The 25643-nt window shown below is 37.0% G+C and overlaps 1 protein-coding gene across 1 annotated transcript; it reads right to left on the bottom strand.

The window, feature by feature from the left end:
* Window positions 1-5730: 5730 nt before the first annotated feature.
* On the bottom strand, window positions 5731-24642 carry LOC121431954 (cytochrome P450 1A1-like). The gene is given in 11 exon segments (XM_041629748.1): window positions 5731-6056; window positions 7328-7426; window positions 8605-8698; window positions 8700-8845; window positions 9377-9499; window positions 10188-10396; window positions 11133-11291; window positions 16551-16644; window positions 17628-17801; window positions 19995-20178; window positions 24545-24642. Coding segments are annotated over 10 exon segments (1524 nt in total). The 5' UTR covers window positions 20164-20178; window positions 24545-24642; the 3' UTR covers window positions 5731-5799.
* Window positions 24643-25643: the final 1001 nt, after the last annotated feature.

Genomic DNA, 25643 nt, shown 5'->3' with positions numbered 1-25643 from the left:
AGCCGAAAACTCAGAACCGCGTTTTGTTTACTTATTCCAAGGAGCTTGCTTATTCCTACTTATAAATGTAAATCGTAAGAATATGAGCACTGCCAAAGTCCATGACAATTTGTATTGGGTATTTCAAGAAAAGGAAAATTTGTTTTCCATTCACGTTCAGCCACAGACGTAAATCAGCAAAGATTTTCTTTTCTTCATGACTTGAAGATGACCTAATCATTCATCTGATGAAATTATTGCATACATAACAAACAATACAGAGATGCATTTGTTAAAACAGGGGTTCTGACCAGTGTAGGTTATCATCTTCACCTAGGACACATCTCATAACATACCAACACTTTGACTGCATCTTGGTTCAAAAGAAAAAAACTGTAATTCTCAATGATAATCAATTATGGTATAGGGCGGCGGTTCACCCCCGTGAAGAGGTTTTTCGTGGATCTAAGATATGCTCAAACAAATAGAATTGTACACTAAAATTTCATCCCTACAAACTAAAGATTAGGCATGGAAAGAAAAATAAAGAACTTTTCAAAGTGATATCATGGATTTAAAAATAAAACGTTTTAATTCATTTATGAAGTTAATTTCTAAAATAATTATTTTTTTATTTTTAGTAAAACTTAAATCTTCAATTTTCTTTTAGATTTAAGGACAGACGCGCAAATTATGGGTCCAAAATCTAATAAACAAAATAAAAAGAGTGGATGAAGACATAATTGGATTACGCACTAATAACGAAATTTGGATGGAGAGGTTTTCTGGCGAGTGCTGAAAGAAGGCTCATATCTTTGTGTTCAAGAGACCATATCGCATGAAATTTATGCCAGTCGTATAAAACAAATGCCAGTTTAGGATGGTAAAATAATATACAATATGATTTAGTATTTTTCACTTTATAACTCATTGAAAGTGCCATTGACATTTTTGTGGTACACGCTGTATATCATATACTCAAGTATTTCTATTTTTATCTCTTGCCTAATGATATAATTTCCTATGGCGGAATATGAGCGCCATGCATCTGGGCAACAATAAGGTATTTGTGAGCAATATCTGACTAGATAACCTTTTTTTCTCTAGTAATAGTGACAAAACATCTTATGGTTTTAAGTTTCCTTTTATGTTACTATGGATTCATTTTATTTGCTATTACGTTTTTATTTTAATCATGACTGTGAATAATTGGAATGTTAAGTCGAATATTTCCTTCTTTCTGATCATTGTAGTTTCTTTTTTATTATGGCGGGCAACATTAATGTACAGCATACAGCATATTTCAACCGTATACACTGGTATATATCCGATCGAGCATTGGAGGGGATGATAGCAATATATTGACCTGAAAATTCAAACATACGGGACACCCCTAAACCAAGGGCTCCGTGTACGGGGGTATATAACAGTGTACATCATACTAACATCTTTCAGTTTATCCCTAAATAGACTGGGCTATTTCGACGCCTAAGAAGACGGGGGGGGGGGGAGGCTGATTCAGCCTCCCCTTATGATCTCGGCTGTCGATCGCGCGATCTACAAAACTATAATATCAAATTCTGCGAAAAATCTCATTGCTCATTAATTATGCTAATTTATGCGTAAAATCATAAGTTTGCTCTAATTAATAAAATAATGCCCCTAAAATGCTAATTTTTGTTTCACATACTCTAGATAGGCATCTGATCAAATTTACTTTTCAAAAATTAAAAAAAAACATTTATTTTCTTATGTATTCTATTGTTTTCTCAGAGTCTTATGTATTTCCTTGTTTTTCGACTTTTAGTTTTTTATTGTTTTTTTAATGGAAATTGTCTGTGACTTTATTTTGACCATAAACAAGATAAAATTAATTGATTTTAAGCAGTGAAAGGAAAAATAATAATACATTTATGAATTTTGGCTAAAAACGTTATTTGCATTGGATTTGTACACAAATTCACGTTTTTTAGTAATTTTGGGTCTGCATGCACTTACGAAATGTAACGTAATTTCGGAACCGCGTACCCGGGGGTCACAATTTTGGTCTCAAAAGTTGCGCGAGACTTGAAAGTAAAAAGTCAGCGAGCGACGTTCTCAAAGAATTTCGAGCTGCGGATTTATCGCGAAATATGTCGAGGGGGGGGCTGAATTGATTGATATGTATATAGTAATGGATTTGTTGTGATATCAAGTAATGAATTACAGTTAATTCAATATGCAAGCGAGTGAGCAAAGTTTCGGTAGTTGGAAGACAGAATGGTGTCCGAATGTGGTGTGTAATTATCATATCATATCACTGGTAATGTATACGTATGTATATACTTTAAATGTGTACATAATAGCGGTTTTTCGATGGCTATATTGTAATGGATTTGTTGGGATATGAAGTAATGAATTTCAGTAAATAATAATTGGATGACAGAATGATGACCAAATCGTCTTTCAAGGAATTTGAAAAGAAAAAAAAATGAAGGCCAATTTGTGATACATATTTCTCATTCCCCCACACCTTCCAGAATTCCTGGGGTGCTGCTTATGGAGAATAATACACGCTGTACCCCCAGCAAACCCGCTTCTTTGGCCATGTTTTAATTTATTTGAGAAATGCGGCAAGTGAGCGTTAGTGAGCGATCGTGGAAAAAAAAGTTGCTTTGCTACAGTCGTTTAAAATTACATGCATATATTACAGAGGATGATCAGGGTAAATTATCAATAACGAAAACTTTAGAAAAGAATATAATTTTACAAGTTATCTCACACTTCAACAAAGATGCTATTACCCCCCCCCCCTTCCCCCACATTCACGGCAGTGTACATGGTAAAGTTTAAATTGTTTTATGTTCAAAGTTAAAACCATATTTAGTCCTTTGGTATCATACAATTCATAAATGGGTGTACTATAACTATTTTCTCATCATGCAACGGATTGCAATGAGCTGAAGGTCGGGTTTGGCATGGCCTAGATCTTGTAAGATTAGATTGAGCACGGGACCGGAGCGAAAATTGGGCCAATTTAAGCACTTCGACTGTATTTAATGATGAATCTCCGCATTAACAGTATTATTAATAACTTGATATCGTTTCTGTCGTGAAAAGTGGGTGGGGGATGATTATACATGCCACCCCCCTATCCGAAAAGTATGGGGGTATATCCCCATTCCCCTCGTTATTTACACCGTGACCGTAAATAAACAACGTCAAACAAAAACCAAACAGACTCAAAAGAATAAATCTATACAGCAAAGTCATATTTCTCCTTCTTTTATTAAATGATACAAATTCACATAAATTCATTGTTCAACACAGACATGAAAGTTCAACATATATTTAAAAGCATTTAATGATGATCCATCATATTTGCAATTGCTGGAAATATGTATATGGTATAAAATCCAATCCATTTAAATAGTCATTTGATATAGAGCAGAGGTGTAATCATCCAAACATTTCGAGGGGGTCAGATATGGCGTCTAGGGCAACATTAAAATGCTGCAAGCGAGCGAATATGTCGACATTCTTATTACTACAAAAATCAAATTTCTGATTGATTTTGACATAAAAAAAATTCAGAAAATAATTTCATATTTCACCATTCTCTTTTTCCTTTTTTTTCTCGTTCGTAAAAAAATTGGGAGGGGGGGGGGGCAAGCACGCCCTTCCCTCATCTTTGCATCACTATATAGCCTTTTCCTTTCAGTTACAAAGCGGTGCACACGCATACTACTCCATGTTTGGGCTACGAAAACAATAAGGAAATAATGAAATTAAATTTCCACAAAATCCTTGTTTTATTACAGTAACTTTATCTTCTCAAATAAGTGTTATACATGCACAAAAAACATCAGGTAACTGAGTAATCCCCAAATGTTGTACGATTTCCTCAGATTCATTACATCATGTGCATTAATAGGACGTGGAAAATGATCATATTTCAAATGTTTTTGCACACCAGGTATCCGGTGAATTTCGTTGAATTAAAAACAATATACATGTTGATAAACAAGAATTGATGTAAAAATAGATTTAGGCCCAATCTACCTTTGGAGCATTTATTTGAGTATTCCATTTATTTTTCAATTTCAATTAAATTGATTGACCATTAAAACATCAAACTATCATAGAGAAAAGACATAATACAAGATTACAAAAGATAACATAAGAGTCTTAAATCAAATACAAGGTACATAATGGTCAGGACTATACTGAGAAGCAAAACTGTATTAGTCGGAACCCTAAAAATATACAATTTGTATAAATTTTAACAATTTTGGGAAAACCATTTATTTACTTAATCTATGAATATACCGACAGATCTTAGCAGTTTCATTGTCTGTAATCAATGTCTCTTAAGGAGTAAGAATTACGTCTGTACATTAAGGGATATCTCTCTTCCGGTTATGAGGGATAGCTGTTTTCGAACAGTAAATTCTAGAAAATTGCAATCAAACTTATTTCTTAACCAAAAGAAGTGATGCCAATTTTGAAATAGGGATTTTTATAATTATTATTGTCGTTTTAGTTTGTCTGTTTAAACTTAATTCAGTATATGTCGATTGAGTCGTGTCAAATTTTCTTATATTTTTGGCATATTTACTAATGCGTGTGAAAGTTTTGTGAGAACCGTTAGTTATGTTTGAAAAAAAAGTATGTGAACCTCTCAATGCCAAGGATTTTTCTTAAAGATAAATGTAAGTAGTTCCATTTACCCATTGTTACCCACTTCCATTTCTCCTTATACTCTGAATACGACACTAATTCAAAATCTCGATATCCTCAAGTCAAATTTATCCAATCCAATTCACTTACATCATAAATCCTTCCAATCTGCTTTCTCGTATACATGTACTATATCTTAAGCAAATTTTGAAACCTCTGCAATTACTTATATTTGAAAATATTATGTTGATTCATATTAAACACCAAAGTATTAATGATAGTACATTTTTTTGCTTTGTGTATTTTTATAATTCTATTTTGATACGGTTATGTTTTATATTGTTTTTTAATGTAAAAGTTCTGTACAATTTAGCTCTTGCTGCGAACAGTCTTTGAATAAAATACCATTATTATTATTATTCCAGTAAACACTGATTCCATGGGAAAGTCTATAATCTCAAGGTTACTTGTAAATATATCACAGTAGATCAAGATCCGGTACAGTTGGGGCTTATCGATATTCATTTAGTATTATATTTCCTTCAAAAATGTTTAACTAAACTTCATGACTAAGAAACACACTGCTATTCAGGCAAAAACTTAATCTGATGGTAAAAATATCCGTTTGCATCCAAATGCCCATTTGGTTATATTCAAAAGTGCCCCCTTTTTCCTTTAACGAAAATACGCGCCGCCCTTGCTTTAGTCTGGCAACCTTTACTAAGCACTAAGCATTTCAAGGAATTAATTCCTGCCAGGTACCCATTCACCTCACCTGGGCTGAGCGCAGCACAATGTGGATTAATTTCTTACTGAAGTAAATTATGCCATCACTGGGATTCGAACCACAACCCTCTGTTTCAAAGTCTGGAGTGTAATCCACTGGGCCACAACGATCCATAAATCATACATTTCTGTAAATACCCTTGAGTCGAAGCTACATGGTTAAGTGGCTGAAAAGGCTATATATATATTATATATATAAACATCAAAAGCTGAATTTTAAATACAGATTAATTTTGATAATAACATAGTATACAGTATTCAGACAAACTACTGGTAGGACTGAGAACTACCATAATATTCAGGTACCCAAGTATTCATCTACAATAAAATATTGATTGTTCTCTATTAGACTTAGAGCAAGTTAAAGAACTTATATTAGTCACGCTTGTTGATCATGATCTCATAAGGCCTCAGAAGTCTTCCAGAAGCTGTCTGAGGAATCATCTGTAAGATGTCTTCAGACTCCTTTCCAGGAACCCTGCTAAAGGTATAGTTCTGCATGAACCATGTGAAGATCAGAAAGAGATCAGCCTTGGCTACGGCTTCACCGAGACAACCACGACGTCCTGCTCCAAATGGTAGAAAGCTTGAAGGGTGATCACGAACTGTGCCACTTGTATCCAAGAAGTGCTCTACATCAAAAGATAAGCGATTCATTGGCCATGCAACATCAGCCTGCATCTCACATAGGTATAAATCATATAATATTTCAAAGGGGGTTCAAAAAGTTTAATGACATTTTTTTTTCTAAACATGACTTTCGCTTCCAAGGGATGCAACTTTCGGTTTAGGCTAGGACCAAAAAATTGTTGAATATTAACTGTGAACAGAAAATTCATTGGCCAGTTGTCTTTTGTTCTTAGGCAGATTGTATCAATGTTTCATATACAATTAACATGCATCATTACAAGATTTGTAGAAATGTCATTGGCTTTTTTATCTTTCAACTAGACTAGGCGCTATTCATCACTGAACTACACACGAATATTATGTCAAGTAATTTGGATATGGTATATCAAATCTAAAATGGATAAAGTACTAAAATCTTGGGAAAGATGCTCAATACATTCTCAATTTCTAAGAAAACTAAAAGCCTCCACCTTCAGCCGTACTGCTGCATAAAAAAGGGATACTTTTCAAAAGAGATAAATTGACTGGCCATTTTGTTTAAATGGGAGAAACTTGTAGGTATCTTTCTCGTAGGACAGTGCATGGGGCGGGAATTCATAAAAGATACTTACCCTTTGGGATACCAATTTAACTAATTTCTAATCAAATCCAATCTAAGACAATTCATATAGCCTCGTTTCTTATCGGTTACAAAACACCGAGCACACGTCCCATCGACATCGCATTTATTAGCTTCTTAATAACCTCAAATAGGATGAGATGTTATGTACCCCTATAGATTTCATTTCTAGACTGATTTATTACTTAGTAAAACTCATCATAGTGGATCCATTCTTAAGGAAGGACTAAAATGCATGTAATTAGTACTGAGCACATTCCCTCTATTTTGTGACATAACTCTACTTATATCTAAAACATTCAAAGTCGAATATAGGCTAAAATGCACACCTAGGAGTTGTTCCGTGACATCATTTTCTTTACCTGAGAAAAACCTGTCGGCATGAACTCATTCTTGAGAGTCATATTTGCAAAGAGTATAGCCATCTATCATACTTGCTCCTTGGAATGGTGGCAGCAGCGGGAAACACGATTTGACTCATTAATTCAGAGGATGAAATACTCCTCTAAAATTGTTTTCTTAAAAGAAATTTCTTGAAAGTGCATAGAGTAACTAGTTGATCTTTTGGTGGCAGCAGTGGGATAGTATTGTTGTTGTTGATTTGATATTAATTCAATCAAGATGAAGTACACTCCTGCAAGTTATCGTCTTTACCTGGAAGGAACTTGTCCGGTTGGTCCCATTCTTGAGGATCATAGTGCATGGAGTAGGTATTCATCATCACCACCGCACCCTTGGGGATGTAATAGCCTCCTGCAAAGTCATCAGAGATAGAACAGTACATCAACAAGATAGGAATTTATTATAAAAGATTCCTTCATTTTCCTTATATTAATGCAAATATAGACCTGCAGTATCTGGGGAACGTTTTATGAAAGGATTTATCCGACAAACTGATGTATGTTTTGATTCATCCAGGAAAGTCAAATATCGATGGAAAAAATAAATCTATTCATCTGGACTTGTTGACAGAAGCAGAGGACAGTTTCACGTCCGATCCGGGACGCTTCTTCAGCTCTTCTGAATTGGCGGGAAATCGTCGTTGCCGATTGGTGCCGTCAATGTTATTGTCTTGAAGACGTCGAGGAATTTTTCGGATTACAGGATTGTAAATACGAGAGAGGTTATGTCGAAATCCTCCTCCTTTCTTTAGAGATGGGTTCTCTGCGTTGACGTAGACCGCCTCACGGACCCCCCCTCTCAAACCACCTAGGTTCCCTGTATGGGATGAGCACGTCTTTATCTTTGAAGTTGCGTTTAGACGTGTTCAGGTGGGAGTACACGGCAGAATCGTATCACGATGTGCCTGGTCTGCGATGTTGATACAAACGCTAGGAGAGAGGTAGTTTGGTTTCACCAATATAATTAGCGCTGCAACCTGTCTCTTGGCACTGGATAGCATGGACAATTCCTCGACGTCTTCAAGACAATAACATCGACGTTGCTTCGGCACCAATCGGCAACGACGGTTTCCCGCCAATTCAGAAGAGTTGAAGAAGCGTCCCGGATCGGACGTGAAACTGTCCTCTGCTTCGACAAGTAAGTCCAGATGAATAGATTTATTTTTTCCATCGATTTATCCGACAGTTCCCCCGCAGTTCCCATCATTGCTTGTTAACCTATCAAAATCAAGGAAAAATGTCAAATCTGACAAGTGATTATAAAACGCTTCCCCGGAGACCCTTTCGTCAACATTTTGTGGTCCGACAAATTGTCAGATCTGACAACTTTTCTTGATTTTGATTGGCTGAGAAGCAAAGGTGTGTGACTATGGGGAGTTTAAAGACTTCTTTTCTCGAAAAAAATCATTCCCCCGGTTTCCTGTTTATTTGGCCAGGCCTACGTATAGGCCCTAGTAGACTGCGACATAAAGAAAAGAATGGTTCGGACTCATCAGAAGTTACTTTTTCTCACGATTACCAGATAATTACCCAATTTTGTATCTCGAGTAGTAGCGTGAGGCAGTGCAACAGGGGTGATACTGCTGTACCGCATTACTTCGTAGAGGGTTGCCTCCGTGTAGGGAAAGTTTACCGCGGTCGTTGATGGTAGGGAGACGATTACGGCCGATGACGTCATCGATCTCGGTCTGAACCTTTGCCTGGATTTCCTGGTAGGTCGTAACCAAAGCCAGGGCCCAGTACAGAGTCTCAATAGTGGTCTGAGTTCCAGCTGGTTATAAACGAAAAATACAGATATACTCTATAACCTATATGATGAAATAATGCGTATCATCAAACCAAGGCTAAACTTTCTTTATGCATGTACTTCATTATGAGCCGAAGCGATTTTGAAGGTTGGGTTGAGTGTCATGCATAATTCCACAATTTGAGGGCCCTTTTCGTGTTTTAAATGGTTCCTGATAAAAGGTACGAGAGGTGTCAGGGGAGGCTGAAGCTATACCCCCAGCATTCCATTACATGGACACCATGGATGGACCAGATTTTGTCAATGTCCTATCGAATGCATGCATAATTTTGTGAGAGTTTGCTAAGACCATGTTGAGGTTTGAGAAAATGCTTAAAGAAAGAATAAGCCAACAATTTAATTAATTTATATAAGCCATCAAAATTCATCACAACCATATTTAGGTATCCCTGGAGGATGCAGGTATCGGTCAGTTGATCTACAAATATTTTGGTATTTTGGATATTCCAGAGGCTCAAGGCGCCCACGTGTAATTAAAAAAGTGTATACATATACCTCCAAAGATATCTGAAATTGTCTGGAAGATATGGACATCTGTCATTTTATCTACATTCTCTCCTTCTTTCCTTGCATCTTCCTGGGCCTTGAGAAGCAGACTGTAGAAATCATTGATGTTCTCTATTGAAAAACGACAACAGCAAAATAATGAGTCATTTATATAAGGGTTGAGTGTTGAAAAACTTTAACAATTCCATGTTAAGAAAGGCAAGGAGAATTATTGCATATGATTTTTCTATTACTCTGTTCCTCTTTTCTCCTCTGTTACAGAAGCCGCGGAACAGTTTTGAAAGTGAGGGGGGGGGGGGAGTGGGGGCGGGGGCGGGGGCTGGACATGCACAAAATCATAATCAGATGGTCACTTTTACGTTTTTGTACATGGTTTTGGAACCGGCCCCTCCCCCGTTTCCGCTGCCCATGTGTTTGGTGTCTTTAAACAACGACAAGACGTGTTCCTGACTACATCACATAATTGTAAGCCAATGAAAATGATCATTTTGAAACTCTTAGATAACTCAGAAGATCGCGACGATTCTTTCGAGAATTCAACAATCGCCTTAATAATGCGCCATACATGACCGAGGAGGTCGATTAAGATATCCTTTACGATCTGGAGACAAAATGAAAGGGGGCATTATGACGGTCATAACCGGAGTCTTCCAAAGAAGAATAAAGAACTTTCAATGAGTTATGCATTAATCCAGGTGTGTTGCTATGATATAACTTATATCTTGTAAGGCATATATCAAGCGCACACCCCAGTTTGAAATTCCATAACGACTGACATCCAAACCAAATAGATATATACCTGGATCATATTGTTCCCTTGATTCAGCAATCTGTGAACGAGTGTAGGAGAAGGACCTTTCGGTGAGATCCTTCATGAGCCGAGGCCCACTCGTAGGAACATATTTGGCCCAAGTAAAGAAATCCGCTGCCAGACCCAGTCCAAATTTCTCGTTAAACTCATCATTCAATTCCATCCAACCAGCGATGCTAGGATCATCCAAATCATAGCTAAAATCAAATTGAATTATATCATATCATATCATATTATATTCACTGGTGTACAAATAAGGGAGGGTGGAATTGAGGGTCATGGCCCCCATCAATTTCACGACCACGGACAAAATGAGAAAAAGTAAAATATTATAATATTTTCACTAATACAAATTAAAAAGTCTATCCCAAAATAACATAATAACATCAGAGCTCAAAATTTGTGCTCGCTCGCTTCGTTATCTTGCATCTGTTAAGACTTTGACTCCATCCGCCAAGCCCCTTCAAATTTCGGGCTTATTAAGCAACTGATTACATTATAATAGAAATTGCATAAATATAGATATAAAAAATCTGAAGCATGGGCGGTGCTAGAATCTTTGGATGTGGGAAACATTTCACAATAATGGTCAAACGTTGTGCCAACACCCTGTTAAGGAAGGGAAGTGGCATTAAACTGCGAAATGAAATAAAGTTGTTTTTTGTTTTTAATAATAAAAGTAATTATAATAAAACATTGCTTCTATAGTACATATAACAATGATAAAATCATGTCTCTATGCGAAAGAAGAAGAAAGAAACACCTGTTCACAGAGAAGCAAATATATGTTTTTGTTAATGGTGTTGGTCGATCAAAAAAAGTAATTTAAATAGCATTCCACACAGGTTGTTTTCAAATGCTCAACTTATAATTCGTATATAGTAAAATGTCACGACCCCCCCCCCCCTTAATTCCCCATTTAGTATTACCGACCTCTTTCCAAAACACATCTGTGCAAGTACATTGAACATGAGAAGAGTCAGGCGGACTTTTGGATCCACTGGCTTTCCTTCAGTCCTGGCAAGACTCATCTCAACCTTTGGATAGACGCTGGAGATCAGATTCTGTAGAGGTTTGCCGGTTGCAAAGTGCCTAAGAATGGGAGATATGTTAATATTCTGGAAGGCTACACAACATCATTCATTAATCGCCAGACATGTGTGTACGGTTTAATAACCGAGCTTATTTTGGGACATACGTGAGCATAGATTGCTAACTGGGGCCTCGATCATACTATCGCTCTACAAACACAATTTTAGTTTAATCGGCCTCAAATCATGAGTAATGATGAGTTTACTACAAATAAGATGAAGAATTGATTGGCATGGTTATCTGGACCGGTGACGCCCCCGATTGACGGGTAAAATGCAAGAAAGTTTTCCCAGTATTATAAACTCACACACACCACTCAGACTCTCACATACACCCACACTCTCACAAACACTTTCTACACACGCGCACACAGACACCCGTACACAATCATTGGAAAACGGTGCATTTGGGTCATCCACTGATGGAAAGAAGATAATGTTACATACATGTCTGTATGTAAAAATCTGCTTCACACTTTTGAAATCTTGAAATTTAACATTGTGAACATATTCCACACTGTGGAAACCTCTACAGTACAGTGTGATTGTTCACAGTGTGTTCATAAAATAAATTATGTGAAAATCTGATAATAATGTATCTTGTATTCCCTGTTTGTCTTCTTTTTATCCTTTGTATATGTAAATTTATTTGTTACCATTTGATATGATTATCTTGTTAATTGTTTTATGTTTTTTATGGAAATGTTGAAAATAATCTTTGACATTCGAATCACACAGTTGAGTACTCAAATTTAACAGTGTAAAGATAATGCACACTGTGGACATCTACACAGTGTGTTCACAAAGTGAACTATGTGAACATCTGATTACCATTGTTAAAATGCATAAGTTTGGCAGTATAAAGATATTGTGTCCCACATGGTGAACACACCCACATTGTGATCACACTGTTAGACACCGAGTCACCAACCATGGGGGTGACACGACATTTTCTCCGACGACATTTACGAAATATCTCACAGTTCAGGGTTAGAGTTAGGATTGTAATCGCGTTTTTGATTAGGAATAATATAGGGATTAAGGATTATTTAGTTCGGGAATTAAAGGGGAATGAAACCTTTGGAACAAATAGGCTTGTGTAGAAACAGAAAAATCAAAGAATAAGAATAAATAAAATTTAAAAAAATAGGACAACTAATGAGAAAGTTATGAGCATTTGAATATTGCAATCACTAATGCTATGGAGATCCTCCAATTGGCAGTGCGACAAGGATTGTGATGTCACTGATGAACAACTTTCCTTTGGTGGACTATAAAATCGCATACATTCGTAATTCCGAAGCTTCGTAATTCCGAAGGTTCGGTTATTCCGAAGGTTCGTATTTCCGAAGGTTCGTAATTCCGAAGGTTCGTCAATCCGAAAACGAAATAAGGTTCGTAATTCCGAAGGTTCGTTAATCCGAAAAAGAAATAAGGTTCGTAATTCCGAAGGTTCGTTAATCCGAAAACGAAATAAGGTTCGTTAATCCGAAAACGAAATAAGGTTCGTTAATCCGAAAACGAAATAAGGTTCGTTAATCCGAAAACGAAATAAGGTTCGTTAATCCGAAAATTAAATAAGGTTCGTATTTCCGAAAATGAAAATAATTCATTTTGGTAACAAAAACGATGTTGTCATTACAAGATTACACGATATTATGCAATGATAGTAATAACGATCGATGATGTGTGTTGGGGCCAAAGCATGTATTTCATTAAGAATAGCGCCCTGATCAAGCATAGGCTAATTTCGATTTTATCTGAGCAATTGCTGCCTATAAGCAAATGGTTTAATTAAAGATGCAGGGGATCAAGTGTGTTGGAAGCGTGCGAGCAACCTCTAGATAATAGGATTTGTATAAGAGGGGATGTCATTTTTAATAACAGCTTCTGCTGGTAATAAAAATAAAATAATACTAATAATGATCCTTGTGAGATGTTGAAAGCGCGAATCGCAAGCTGAAACTAGTAGACATTTCATGTAACAAGACGTGAAGTGAGCATTCGGAGCATTTTTTGTAATCGTGAGAAAGATGTGTATCTTTCTAAAGAATTAATGCGAGGGCGAGTTGTAATTTGTTTATATACTGACCTGGGGCCCGTTGCATGAAACTTTTTACCTGAGAAAACTCAGGTTGTTTTTACAGGAGTTTTTGCCCTGTGCTAAAGTAATTGGCGGAAATCAGACTAACCTTAGATTTCAGTTTTTACCAGAGTTTTCTCAGGTAAAAAGTTTTATGCAACAGGCTTCAGAAAGTAATCTTTTAAGGACTGCATTTAGTGACTCATGAATAGAATATATATCTCACGAACTATATAATGAGAGCGCGAACCGCAAGCTTAAAAATTTGTGATATTCCAACCTGAAAACTGGACATTTCATACTTCTTTTTTGTGGCCAGGAATAGAATGAGTTCCTCAATAAACAATACTTGATGCGAGCGAGAAACGTGAGCCAAATTTTTCCGATTTTCCAACCTGAAAACTGGACATTCTATAGCATTCTTGTAAAAAAAAATAATAATAGCTGGGAGAATAGTTTTCAGAACTGAAGTGGCTTCCCTGGGTAAATGATATCTATATCAATATCATCATTCTAGGCCCACATGAAATTTCCAAAAGTTTGAGCACGTGATTCGCTCGCAACATCTCACAAGGATGCCCTTTTCACAGTATTGACCAAAAAGGTGAATTTTACATCTTCAGATTTGACTTTTCCCCCCAAACCGCTTGCTCTCTACGCTCGCAGAAATGAAACGTAAATATATAACTCTAGCATGTTTAGTGATCACTTAAAAAATTGTGCTCAATTTAGTTACTACAAAAACACACAACCTCTTTACACAGATGATAATCTAATAATGAAAATATCCGTTTGCACCAAATTGCCCCTATTGGCCCCTTTTTTTTACTTTGCCCCCCCCCCAAAAAAAAAACGTTCCGCCGCCATTGGCTAAAACACGCATCGTCTTCATGGCTAACTGCAAAAAGTTCTTAAAATGTCCCCTTTAGATCAGATCAGAGCTTATATATTTAAAAATTCTGTTCGCGCTTCTTGCTAGCAGTTATTATCTAAATTTAGTTACATAGGCATCTCGCTTTGAAGATCACAAACATATTGCCCATCATATTAACAAAAATATAGCTCGCGCTCGCATTATTTAAAAAGGGTTTATCATGTTATTACATATTTACTTTATTTTATAAGGATAAAGCTAATTATTGACTGTTAGGAACCCTTTCAAAGAAACAAACAAAAATCAACTTTAAACTGCCGATCAAGGAAAATATGGCTAACCCCCCCCCCCCTCTATTTGACGAAAGTTGGATCCGCCGGGAGGGAGGCAGGGGGCATCAAAAATGGAATAAAAAACAGGGGAATTAATATTTTCAAAATGGGAAAGTTCCTTTTTCAAAAATAAATATGCCGTTTTTCATGTTTTTTCGAAATAAAATACTCTTTTTAAAGTATACAAGTTAAGTTAAGTTTTCAGGCTGGAATATTGAAAAAATTCAGCTTGCGCTTCGCACTCTCATTCGATTGGTGAAATATGCATCCTAAAGAGGTCACTAAATGCTTTCTTTAACAGGTTCCTTTTCTGGTCAGTATGTTTAAGCTCGCGTTTTGCGCTCGTGTTAATTCTTTAGTTAGATGCACATCTTTTTAATGACAGCAGAAATCTGCTCGGATTTTTAAAAACTAATTTTCATTTTTTATTGAAATAACCTAAAGTTTAGCTTGTGATTCACGCTCGCAACACCTCGCAATAATGCCATTTTAAGAATAACTGACCACAAAAAACGTTATACAACTTTACCTTTGAATTTGTTTTACCAAGCCGCTCGCTCATTATACTCTCTCCCGAAAAATAAAGCCTAAATATACATTTTGCCATAATGAGAAGTCACTTCAAAAAGTTATTCTCTACTTAATCACTATCAAACAGACAATGACTTCAAGCAGATGATAATCTTAAGGTGACTCTCACCACAGTCCCAATTTTGACGTATGAGTTTCATTTTTTGGCTTTACCCCCAACGAAAATTCGTTCGGCCGCCCTTGCCTTCCCATCCTCATATGATAATTGAACGGCAACAGTGTCCCGCCCCCTCCTCCCTTGCCTCTGCCTCTGCTTTCCCGGTTTTCATTTTTCGGATTAACGAACCTTATTTTGTTTTCGGATTAACGAACCTTATTTTGTTTTCGGATTAACGAACCTTATTTCGTTTTCGGATTAACGAACCTTCGGAAAAATGAACCTTATTTTGTTTTCGGATTAACGAACCTTATTTCGTTTTCGGATTAACGAACCTTCGGAAAAACGAACCTTATTTTGTTTTCGGATTAACGAACCTTATTTCGTTTTCGGATTAACGAACCTTCGGAAAAACGAACCTTATTTCGTTTTCGGATCAACGAACCTTCGGAATAACGAACCTTTTTTCGTTTTCGGATTAACGAACCTTCGGAACAACGAACCTTATTTCGTTTTCGGATTAACGAACCTTCGGAACAACGAACCTTATTTCGTTTTCGGATTATCGAACCTTCGGAATAACGAATCGTCGGAATTACGCCACAAATGTTCGGATTAACGAACCCTTTTTCGTTTTCGGATTAACGAACATCGAGGTATAGGCAATTTACGTGTTTCGGAATTACGAACCTTCGGAATAAAGAACCTTCGGAATTACGAAGCTTCGGAAATACGAAGTGTAACCCTATAAAAAACCCTCAAAATGTGTCTTTTTGCTTTTTCTTATGATGATACAGACTCTTTATCCATGATGTATTCTTAAAAAATATGTATTACATGCCCTCATGTAGAAAGAACACATGATCTATGGATAGATGTGATAAAAGAAGCAATCCAAGTGAAATATATACTTAAGTAATGGGGAGAGTTGTTTACAAGTGACATCACACATCTTTGTCGCATTGCCAATTTGCTATCTCCATAGCAATAGTGATCGCAATATTCAAATGCTCAAAACTTTCTCATTATTTGTCCGATTTTTCTCAAACTTTTGTTGATCTGTTTCTTTGATTTTTCTGTTTTCACACAAGCTATCTTGTTCCAATGGTTTCATTCTCCTTAAGTTTTATGTTTGTCTCAACATTTCAGTTTTCCATCGGAGCAATTGTCGCCAGAGCAAATGCCATGGAGCCCCAGTAGGAATGAATGCATCGTTTTAAGGTGCACAAGAAGACAATAACCCGATCATACATATTATGTGAAGTATATAAACAAAACGTTACCTGAGAGCAGTATGAGCCAACTTGCGATGAAGTTTCCAAGTCTCACTGTATGGACTGAATGCGATGTCTTTATAACCATCCGTTAAAATGTGAACTGAAAAATGAAATCAAAATAAATTAAATTCGCATAAAATCCTTTAATGATTCACAGTAATGAAATGCCAAGCATTGCAATAATGCTTGAGCTGTCATTATTCCTTATTTGCAGTCATCGGAGGGACCTTAATGCTTTCTTAGTAATCAGGAAAAAAATCATCACCATCACTATTATACCCACAAATAATGTTCACAAAATGAGTACATTGTATGTTCACATTATATTCACAGTATGTTCACAAAGAGTTTCCATCAATCGCAACCAATTATTTAATGTATGTATTAGGGACTTCGTGAGGGACTTTCGCTTGCGACTTTTTAGTTGCGTTCAACCCCCCGCCCCCCCCCCCCCCCCCGAGGGCACTTCTATTGATGAGTGGACATCATGCGTGAACATGGGGTTTCGAGAGCACCCTAACAGGTATTTTCCACGTTCCATGGCGTGTGAAACCTACATTAACAAGTAGGCCTATTGGAAACATAAAAGTGTAGAGGTGTTGTGGCTCAGTGGATAAGTCTTTGGACTTTAAACCACAAGGTCCGGGTTCAAATCCCACCACAGCACTAACGTCCTTTGGCAAGGCGTTTAACTACATTTGCCAATCTCAACCCAGGTGTAGTAAATGGGTACCCGGTAGGAAGGAATTCCTTGAATGCTCGTGCGCCCAATCTGGGTAGCCGTGCTAAAGCCGGGGTAATAGTATGCAGCGCTTAGAAACATTTGGAGGTGCCCCCCTCGATCCCCGCATAAACGAATCTCTTTCTGCAAAGGGCCTGGTAGTGGATTACATATTGTTAAAAGACAGGCGATTCTTCTAAAAATAAAGAATTTGAATTCTTGATATTTTGTGTCGTTGAAAATCAATTTTTATTGGCAACTAAGATAAAAACAGAAAACGTCTGGCCACTCATATTACGTCAGCATAACCCAGCTGGCTAAAACTGCCAGGTTTGAGACTGCATATTCCATAAACTGCTTACACGTATAGAAATCAGGACGATCTGCAAAGTCTACTCCCTGTTTGAGTACGGCTTCTTTGATCAAAGCTTGTCGGTTAAGAACGACCATCCATCTTTCCCCGACCTTAAAACCGAAGATATCACCATACTGCTTAGACCATTTCTTAAAGACCACCTCGGGAGAATCGGTCATACCTGAAAGTGGATAAAATGCATGAAGTAATAAATACTTACCAGGGACCGCGGAACGGTTTTGAATGTAGGGGGGGGGGGCTGACCATGCAAAAACATAATCAGATGGTAATTTTTACGTTTTGTACATGGTTTCAGCGGCCACTAATTACAGTATCGATGTCAAGCCTACTTTCAGTGATAGATGTGTGTATATGAAGGCCTGGTCCCCGGGGGGGGGGGGGGCCACTTACATTGACGAGTGGATACCATGCGCGACCAAAAAAAAAAACACGTAAAAAGGATGTCCTTTTCACGATAGGGCACGTTACGTATGTAACGTGAAAAGGGTGTCAAAAACACAAAAATAATGAAAAAAGGGTATCTATTTCGCTAGGAAAATTACGTGTTTAGGGTCGAATTTGCAGGGATGATAAAACAAAATTAAAATGTTTTATAAAGGATGTCCTTTTGCCCCAACACTACGTGTTTAGAGTCCTATTTGCGCTAGGTGTAGAAGGTGGGGTCGTACTAAACCAAATAAGGTAAAGCCGACAACCAAAGGACCCGTAACAATAAAACATTCCTGTACTTGTTTAGGGGTTCATTTCAGGGAATATTTGCCAAGAGTATCGATTTGTTTCCAATACTTGTTAAGGGTAGGGTTTGACACGCCAATACTTGTTAAGGGGTGCATTTTCAGAATATGGAAATTACGTGTTTAGGGTGCTTTTCGAGACCCCATGGTCGCGCATGGTATCCACTCGTGAATGGAAGTGCCCCCCCCCCCCGGGGCCTGGTCACACCGCCCGAGCGTTGCTGGAGCGGTCGTGGAGCGGTAGGGAGAAAAGGTCGAATTTCGCTCACAAAATTGGGGGAAATTCGAAAAAAACAATCGAAATCGAAAATGGTAAACGGTAGCGAGCGGTGATGATTTTTTTTCTCTTCGCTCCACGACCGCTCCAACAACACTCGGGCGGTGTGACCAGGCCTTCATATATTACCATTCAATTTCCTTGGAAATGACAAACTAGCACCTTGATTGAACAAATTGGCGGGGCAAAAAGAAAAAGAAAACAGGGAATAACAGCATCCTAAAACTAGATTATATTGATTATATTTGATCAGGAAGTATTGATCCACTACTTCAAACAATCGCACAATGCAAATACACACTTAAATCTGTTCTTGAAAAGAGAAATTTTGAAGTTTAACATACGGCAGGAGCTGATCTGGAATTGTGACTTTTACGGAGTGTGAATTTGTCTGAATTATTTTGATAAGAAGAAAGGGGGGGAATTCGCTCATAATTGGGTGAGTGAAGGCATTCTACAAAGTTCATTGCAATTAGTCTACTGCCAACTAGTCCACTCCCACTTCGTCTAATTTCATTTAGCCTTATACCATTCCGTCCATCAATGAACACTTCGTCTAACAACCATTTGGTCCAATCATCACCTCTTCTATGAACATTTTTTTCTCATATCCAGTTGGTATAATATCTATTTTATTTTCACTCATTTTGCCCAATTAACACTTCGTCCAATTAAGCCGAACGGTATATGAACTAAATAGCTATTGGACCAACTGGTCATTAGACGAAAATGGTGAGTGGACGAAATGGCATAGACCATTTAATAATGGCTAACCTGATGGTAGACCAATTGATAGTAGACGAGTTGTCAAATGGACAAATTGGCAGTAGACCAACTGAAAAAAAAACGTTCTAAAAGATGCACCATTACATTTTAACATTTTACGGGGTGGCACCAGACCTTTCCCCACCCCCTGGATCCGCGCCTCTAAGGAATTACAGATTTTGAGTGGATTCCATAGACAGGCACAATAATTGTGGTGGAAGAGAGACCTGGGGCCCGGTACATAAAACTTTTAACTTGAGAAAACTCAGGTTGTTTTTACCGGAGGTTTTGCCCTGTGTTAAAGTCAATGGCAGAAATCAGACTTACCTTATTATTTTTTTCAGTTTTTACCAGAGTTTTCTCAGGTAAAAAAAAATTATGCAACGGGTCCCTGGTAGACATTTTTGCTAAAAGAAAGGAACCCAAATGGCATTAGAATTACGAGTTAGTACACATCAAGGGGAGAGTGCTTTTTCTTTATTTTGTTTCAACCAGTCAGAATAAGACTTATTACAGTTGCCAATGAACAAAATACTGAATATTTGATTTGTGTAATGCTCCCCAGTGTTTCACTCACTGTAGATGCTACCGATGAAAGGTAGACCCCTGGGACCAGGTGGGAACCCCTTTGGCCTCATCATGGTCCACATGGCCAGAGTAGCAGTGACCACTCCAAGAGTTGCTGTGATGGTCAAGGCATTCAGCTGACCAAAGCTGGACTCTCCACCTCCAAGCAAGTCAATCATGGTGAACTGTTTAATCTGAACAGTAGAAAACAAAAATCAATTGAAGTACATAATACAATGATGGTTCAAGACTACATACAGCTGGGGGCGTCACCATGATATTTTCATGTTGTGAACGTGTGAGTGGGAGGGGGAGGCAAGACGACCCACAATTCAGTCACATCATATTTTGTTTCATTTTAATCAATTATATAGAGCATGGTACAGAGGAGCGTTTCATGAAAAGGACCTGTCAGACGTTATATCCGACAAGTCCCGTTTTATCTGACAGTTACCATAGTGACGATGCTCCTCAGCCGATCAAAATCATGGAAAGTTGTCAGATCTGTCAACCTTGTCAGACAAAAATGTTGATGAAATTACGCTCCCCTGACCTCTTTTCTCCCCCTTATGCCCCGCCCCCCCCCCTCTCTCTATCTACGCCCCCCCCCTTCTAGTGCCTTCTTCAACTCTTTACCCCTAATTTTTCATTTCTTAAAAAATAGGGGCGGACGTCGTCCCCCCTCTTTGATGCCCCCTGGCATGTGGACCTGACATTGGATAGCAATGCTTGATTAAAAGTCATTTTAAACCACTTTTTTGTACATGATTTAATGTACAGAGGAATTCTGTCCGGATAGGCCTAGTTCATGCAAAGTAATACAATGTAAGAAATAAAGCCCATCTCCAATTTAAAAAAAAAATAATTAAGATTGATTTGATAATTTAGCGTCTTAACTACAATCTAATTTCCTTTATTTGCTGGCTGATATTATCGATCTTCTTCTACGCCAAACAAAGATGTTGAATCCCCCCCCCCCCTCTTCCCCTCCCTGGTGAGTTGTGGATCAACCGATGGCTTCCTCATCTATAGCTCCGCCATGGCATAAACAGTATTTTTTTTAACATGCACGGGAGGGAGGGGTGCATAATTTGGGGCCAGAGGCGCATTTACTATTCATTTATTTCTTCAGTTTTCTTTTTTTTAATGGGGGGGGGGGCAAATGTAGCTCCGATAAACCCACTCAATGACTCTCCTTACTAGTCTTCCGGCACAGACTCACATTTGACACTTTAAAGGGGTGGTCCAGGCTGAAAATATTTATAGCTTAATACACAGAGTAGAACTCACTGAGCAAAACGCTGAAAATTTCATCAAAATCGGATAACAAATGATAAAGTTATTGAAGTTTAAAGTTTAGCAATATTTTGTGAAAACAGTCGTCATGAATATTCATTAGGCGAGCTGATGATGTCACATCTCCACTTTCCGTTATGTTATTACATAAAATCGTATTTTTTTTTCATTATTTCATACTTGTGTGAATAAAATGTCTCCCTTATAATGAAATAAGTTGCAGCAATAAATATCTAATGCACTAAATCAGTTGTCAATCCATTTTTTCTAGTTCTTGGAGGAAAAAAATTGAATAAACCTAATTTCATATAATAAAATACAAAAGAAAAAGTGGAGACGTGACATCATCAGCCCACCTAATGAATATTCATGACGACTGTTTTTACAAAATATTACTAAACTTTAAAATTCAATAACTTTGCTATTTGTTGTCCGATTTTGACGAAATTTTCGGCATTTTGCTCAGTGAATTCTACTCTATTTATTAAGCTATAAATACTTTCAGCCTGGACCACCCCTTGAACCGATTATGCAATGTCTACAGAGAAGACTAGACGCAAACACTATCGGTCTTTTTTCTTGGTAGAGTCAGCCAGAGTACATAGTCTCACTTCTTCAGACTCTGCATTATGCATCGTGCGAAATGATAAAACCAAAGTGATAATTTTGCATTTTTGGGAAATGTTTGTGATCCTTAACAAGATGAGTATAATATGTAACTATATAATTACTGCGAGCAAAAAGCGCGAGCAGAAACTTTTAACAAACGTTCTGGCCTGATCGAAAGGGACCTGTTAAGGATCGTTTGCAGTTGATCATGATACTATACATATTTCAACAATAAAAAAATGCGAGCCCGAAGCGCAAGCTGAAAAATTGTGATATTCCGACCTAAATATAGACATTCTAAGCACGTTTTGTAATCATGAACAGGATAGGCATATAACTAAACAATGTAAGCGCGAGCGGAAAAAGATTTAGACCTAAAAATGGGACACTCTATTCATGTTTTGTAAATCACGAATAGGATGGGTAATTGGGTATGTTCCTACATAGATATTGCGAGCGCGAAGCGCGGTCATAAAATACGTTTTAAATAAAGAAAAAGCTGCGTATCTCAATAAACATGCGTGCGCGTGTTTTAGATGTATACCTAGAATCCTGGAATTATAAACACATTTTTTATCTTGAAAATCAATAATGCGAGCGCATAGCGCGAGGTGAAAATATTTTGATATATCTGAAAAAGCCTCAATTTACGCACTAATTCAAGCTCTGTGTAAAAAATAAATTCGAGCGCAAATCGCGAGCCGACATTTTTTGATAAGCTGTCATGAAAAGGGGATTTTAAGTAGTATATCATAGAATTCCTCAAAAATCAAAATGCGAGCGCGCTAGCTGATAGGTTTTGACAATCAAACCTGAAAAAGGATATTTTGGGAACTTTATGGAATACACCGAGAGAAAAGGTACTTGACAAATCAAATAATGTTGATACTCAGACCCCCCCCCCCCAAAAAAAAAGGACATTTTGGAGAGCACTTTTTGAAAATCAGAAAATAAACAAAATAAATATGATTTGTATATTTGCTTCAAAACTTTTTTTTTCTTTCAAACTTTATTGATTATTAAATTCAAAACTTTATATTTAAAGCTCCATATCAGCCTAATCAGCCTATTGAGTAAGGAATGTATGTCACCGAACAGGCAATACGAGCGCGTCGCGCGAGCGAAAATTTCACATGTATATAGTGACATTAAAGATTTTTATTTTATTTTCCAAGTCTTCCCCTTATCTTATTTTATTCATTCGTTTTCTTCCTCTTCTATTCCCCTCTCTTTCCCTTTCTTTTCCCTTTTTTCTTTCCTTTTTTCAGCTAAAGGGGGAGGGGTAGGGCCCCTCACCCCTGGATACATTTAAGGTAACATCACATAATATGGGATGAAATCCTTTTTCATATCAATCACTGATGATTTTTTATAAATACTTTCTTTTCGGGGGGGGAGGGTAGAATTAAATCAAACAATATTGAACAAAAGTCATGTCAAATGAACAGTTAATGGTTATAATATAACAATATAACATAAAATGTTACATAAAGATTGAGGCAAATAAGAAATAAATCTTAGCAATAGATTGATTACACATGGTATAGAAAACATGAGAAATGAGGCCCTAAAAGTAGAGGCTGCACGGGCCTATTAACATTGGGAAAAGAAGAGATATTCATTCGAGCCAACCGATTGTTATTTTTTTTTATTTTGATATGGCTGATTGACAAAGTGTATGCATATGATTGTCCATCTAACACTGATTCTATTTTTGGTAATTACTGAACTTCCTTTTCCAAAATTGGGAAGATATATCACCAATTTTGGACTATATTTTGACTGGCGGAAGGATTATAGGGCTATTTTCCTGTTTGAGGTGATGAATCTGCCCCCCCCCCCGACGATGTCTTCAAACACGCCATTTTTTTTTAATGAGCCGGTCGAGGGCCCCTTTTCTGGTCAGATATGGATTGCCAGATATAAATCCTATCCACTGGTAGGATTTGACCCCCGAATTTCATCCTTATTTTTATGAATTTTTTAAAGTGCCAAATTAATACACGAGTCTATGGGGAATGAATTAGGCCTGTGATACCTATAGTGGCGTAGCTTGCAGGTGGTACACGGGGCACACACTCCCTGGTCAACACTTTCAGTAGGTATCAAATGAATTATAAATTTTATAATTTATTTTGATACCTACTTTAGGTGTTTCTTCTTTTTTACGCCATTTTTAAAATGGCGTAAAAAGGGAAGAAACACCTAAAAAATAATTAATAATCGGACGAACGACAAAGATACAGTGCGAGTAAATATGAAACAATTGTCGCAATATCTTAATGTATAAGTATAAAATAAAGCGCGTATAGAAAACTAGAAATACAAAACGAGTGGAGTGTAGGAGTTGTATAAAAGAGAGTATTTAAAAAATAAAAAGGAAGGGGGAAACTAAAAGAAGGAAAGAAGAAAGCAGTAAAGACGGAAAAAAGAAAAGAGGGACACTAAAAGTTGGTGAAGGAGAGGGGAACGTGATATAGGGGGTGGTCAGAAAGAAGCACAACGACAGACCACAAAATACAAGTAAGAAACAAAAAAAAGAAGAAAAGAGTAAGAAAAATCAGATCAACATCACCTATAATTAAGTTGACTTCTAAATTCTACATTCCACTGTCCAATCTAAGGAAAGAATAAAGTAGTGCAGGCAGTTATTACCTTTGATTTCCTCTGAAAGTAATTGCAGAATGTCCTTAACCTTCCCTAGATCGGCAGATCACATCCAAGGGTTAGATCAGGCTTGACTCAAGTGAAACGTTGAACATACAGCAGCACACAGCCGAAAACTCAGAACCGCGTTTTGTTTACTTATTCCAAGGAGCTTGCTTATTCCTACTTATAAATGTAAATCGTAAGAATATGAGAACTGCCAAAGTCCATGACAGTTTATATTGGGTATTTCAAGAAAAGGAAAATTTGTTTTCTATTCACGTTCAGCCACAAACGTAAATCAGCAAAGATTTTCTTTTCTTCATGACTTGAAGATGACCTAATCATTCATCTGATGAAATTATTGCATACATAACAAACAATACAGAGATGCATTTGTTAAAACAGGGGTTCTGACCAGTGTAGGTTATCATCTTCACCCAGGACACATCTCATAACATACCAATACTTTGACTGCATCTTGGTTCAAAAGAAAAAAACTGTAATTCTCAATGATAATCAATTATGGTATAGGGCGGCGGTTCACCCCCGTGAAGAGGTTTTTCGTGGATCTAAGATATGCTCAAACAAATAGAATTGTACACTAAAATTTCATCCCTACAAACTAAAGATTAGGCATGGAAAGAAAAATAAAGAACTTTTCAAAATGATATCATGGATTTAAAAATAAAACGTTTTAATTCATTTATGAAGTTAATTTCTAAAATAATTATTTTTTTTATTTTTAGTAAAACTGAAATCTTAAATTTTCTTTTAGATTTAAGAACAGACCCGCAAATTACGGGTCCAAAGTCTAATAAACAAAATAAAAAGAGTGGATGAAGACATAATTGGATTACGCACTAATAACGAAATTTGGATGGAGAGGTTTTAGTGGCGAGTGCTGAAAGAAGGCTCATATCTTTGTGTTCAAGAGACCATATCGCATAAAATTTATGCCAGTTCTATAAAACAAATGCCAGTTTAGGATGGTAAAATAATATACAATATGATTTAGTATTTTTCACTTTACAACTCATTGAAAGTGCCATTGACATTTTTGTGGTACACGCTGTATATCATATACTCAAGTATTTCTATTTTTATC

The sequence above is a fragment of the Lytechinus variegatus genome, chromosome 18 (assembly GCF_018143015.1).
Source record: "Lytechinus variegatus isolate NC3 chromosome 18, Lvar_3.0, whole genome shotgun sequence".
NCBI classification, from domain to species: Eukaryota; Metazoa; Echinodermata; class Echinoidea; order Temnopleuroida; family Toxopneustidae; genus Lytechinus; species Lytechinus variegatus.
The sequence above is the reverse complement of the archived record's forward strand: the minus strand, read 5'-3'. Positions and strand labels throughout refer to the sequence as shown.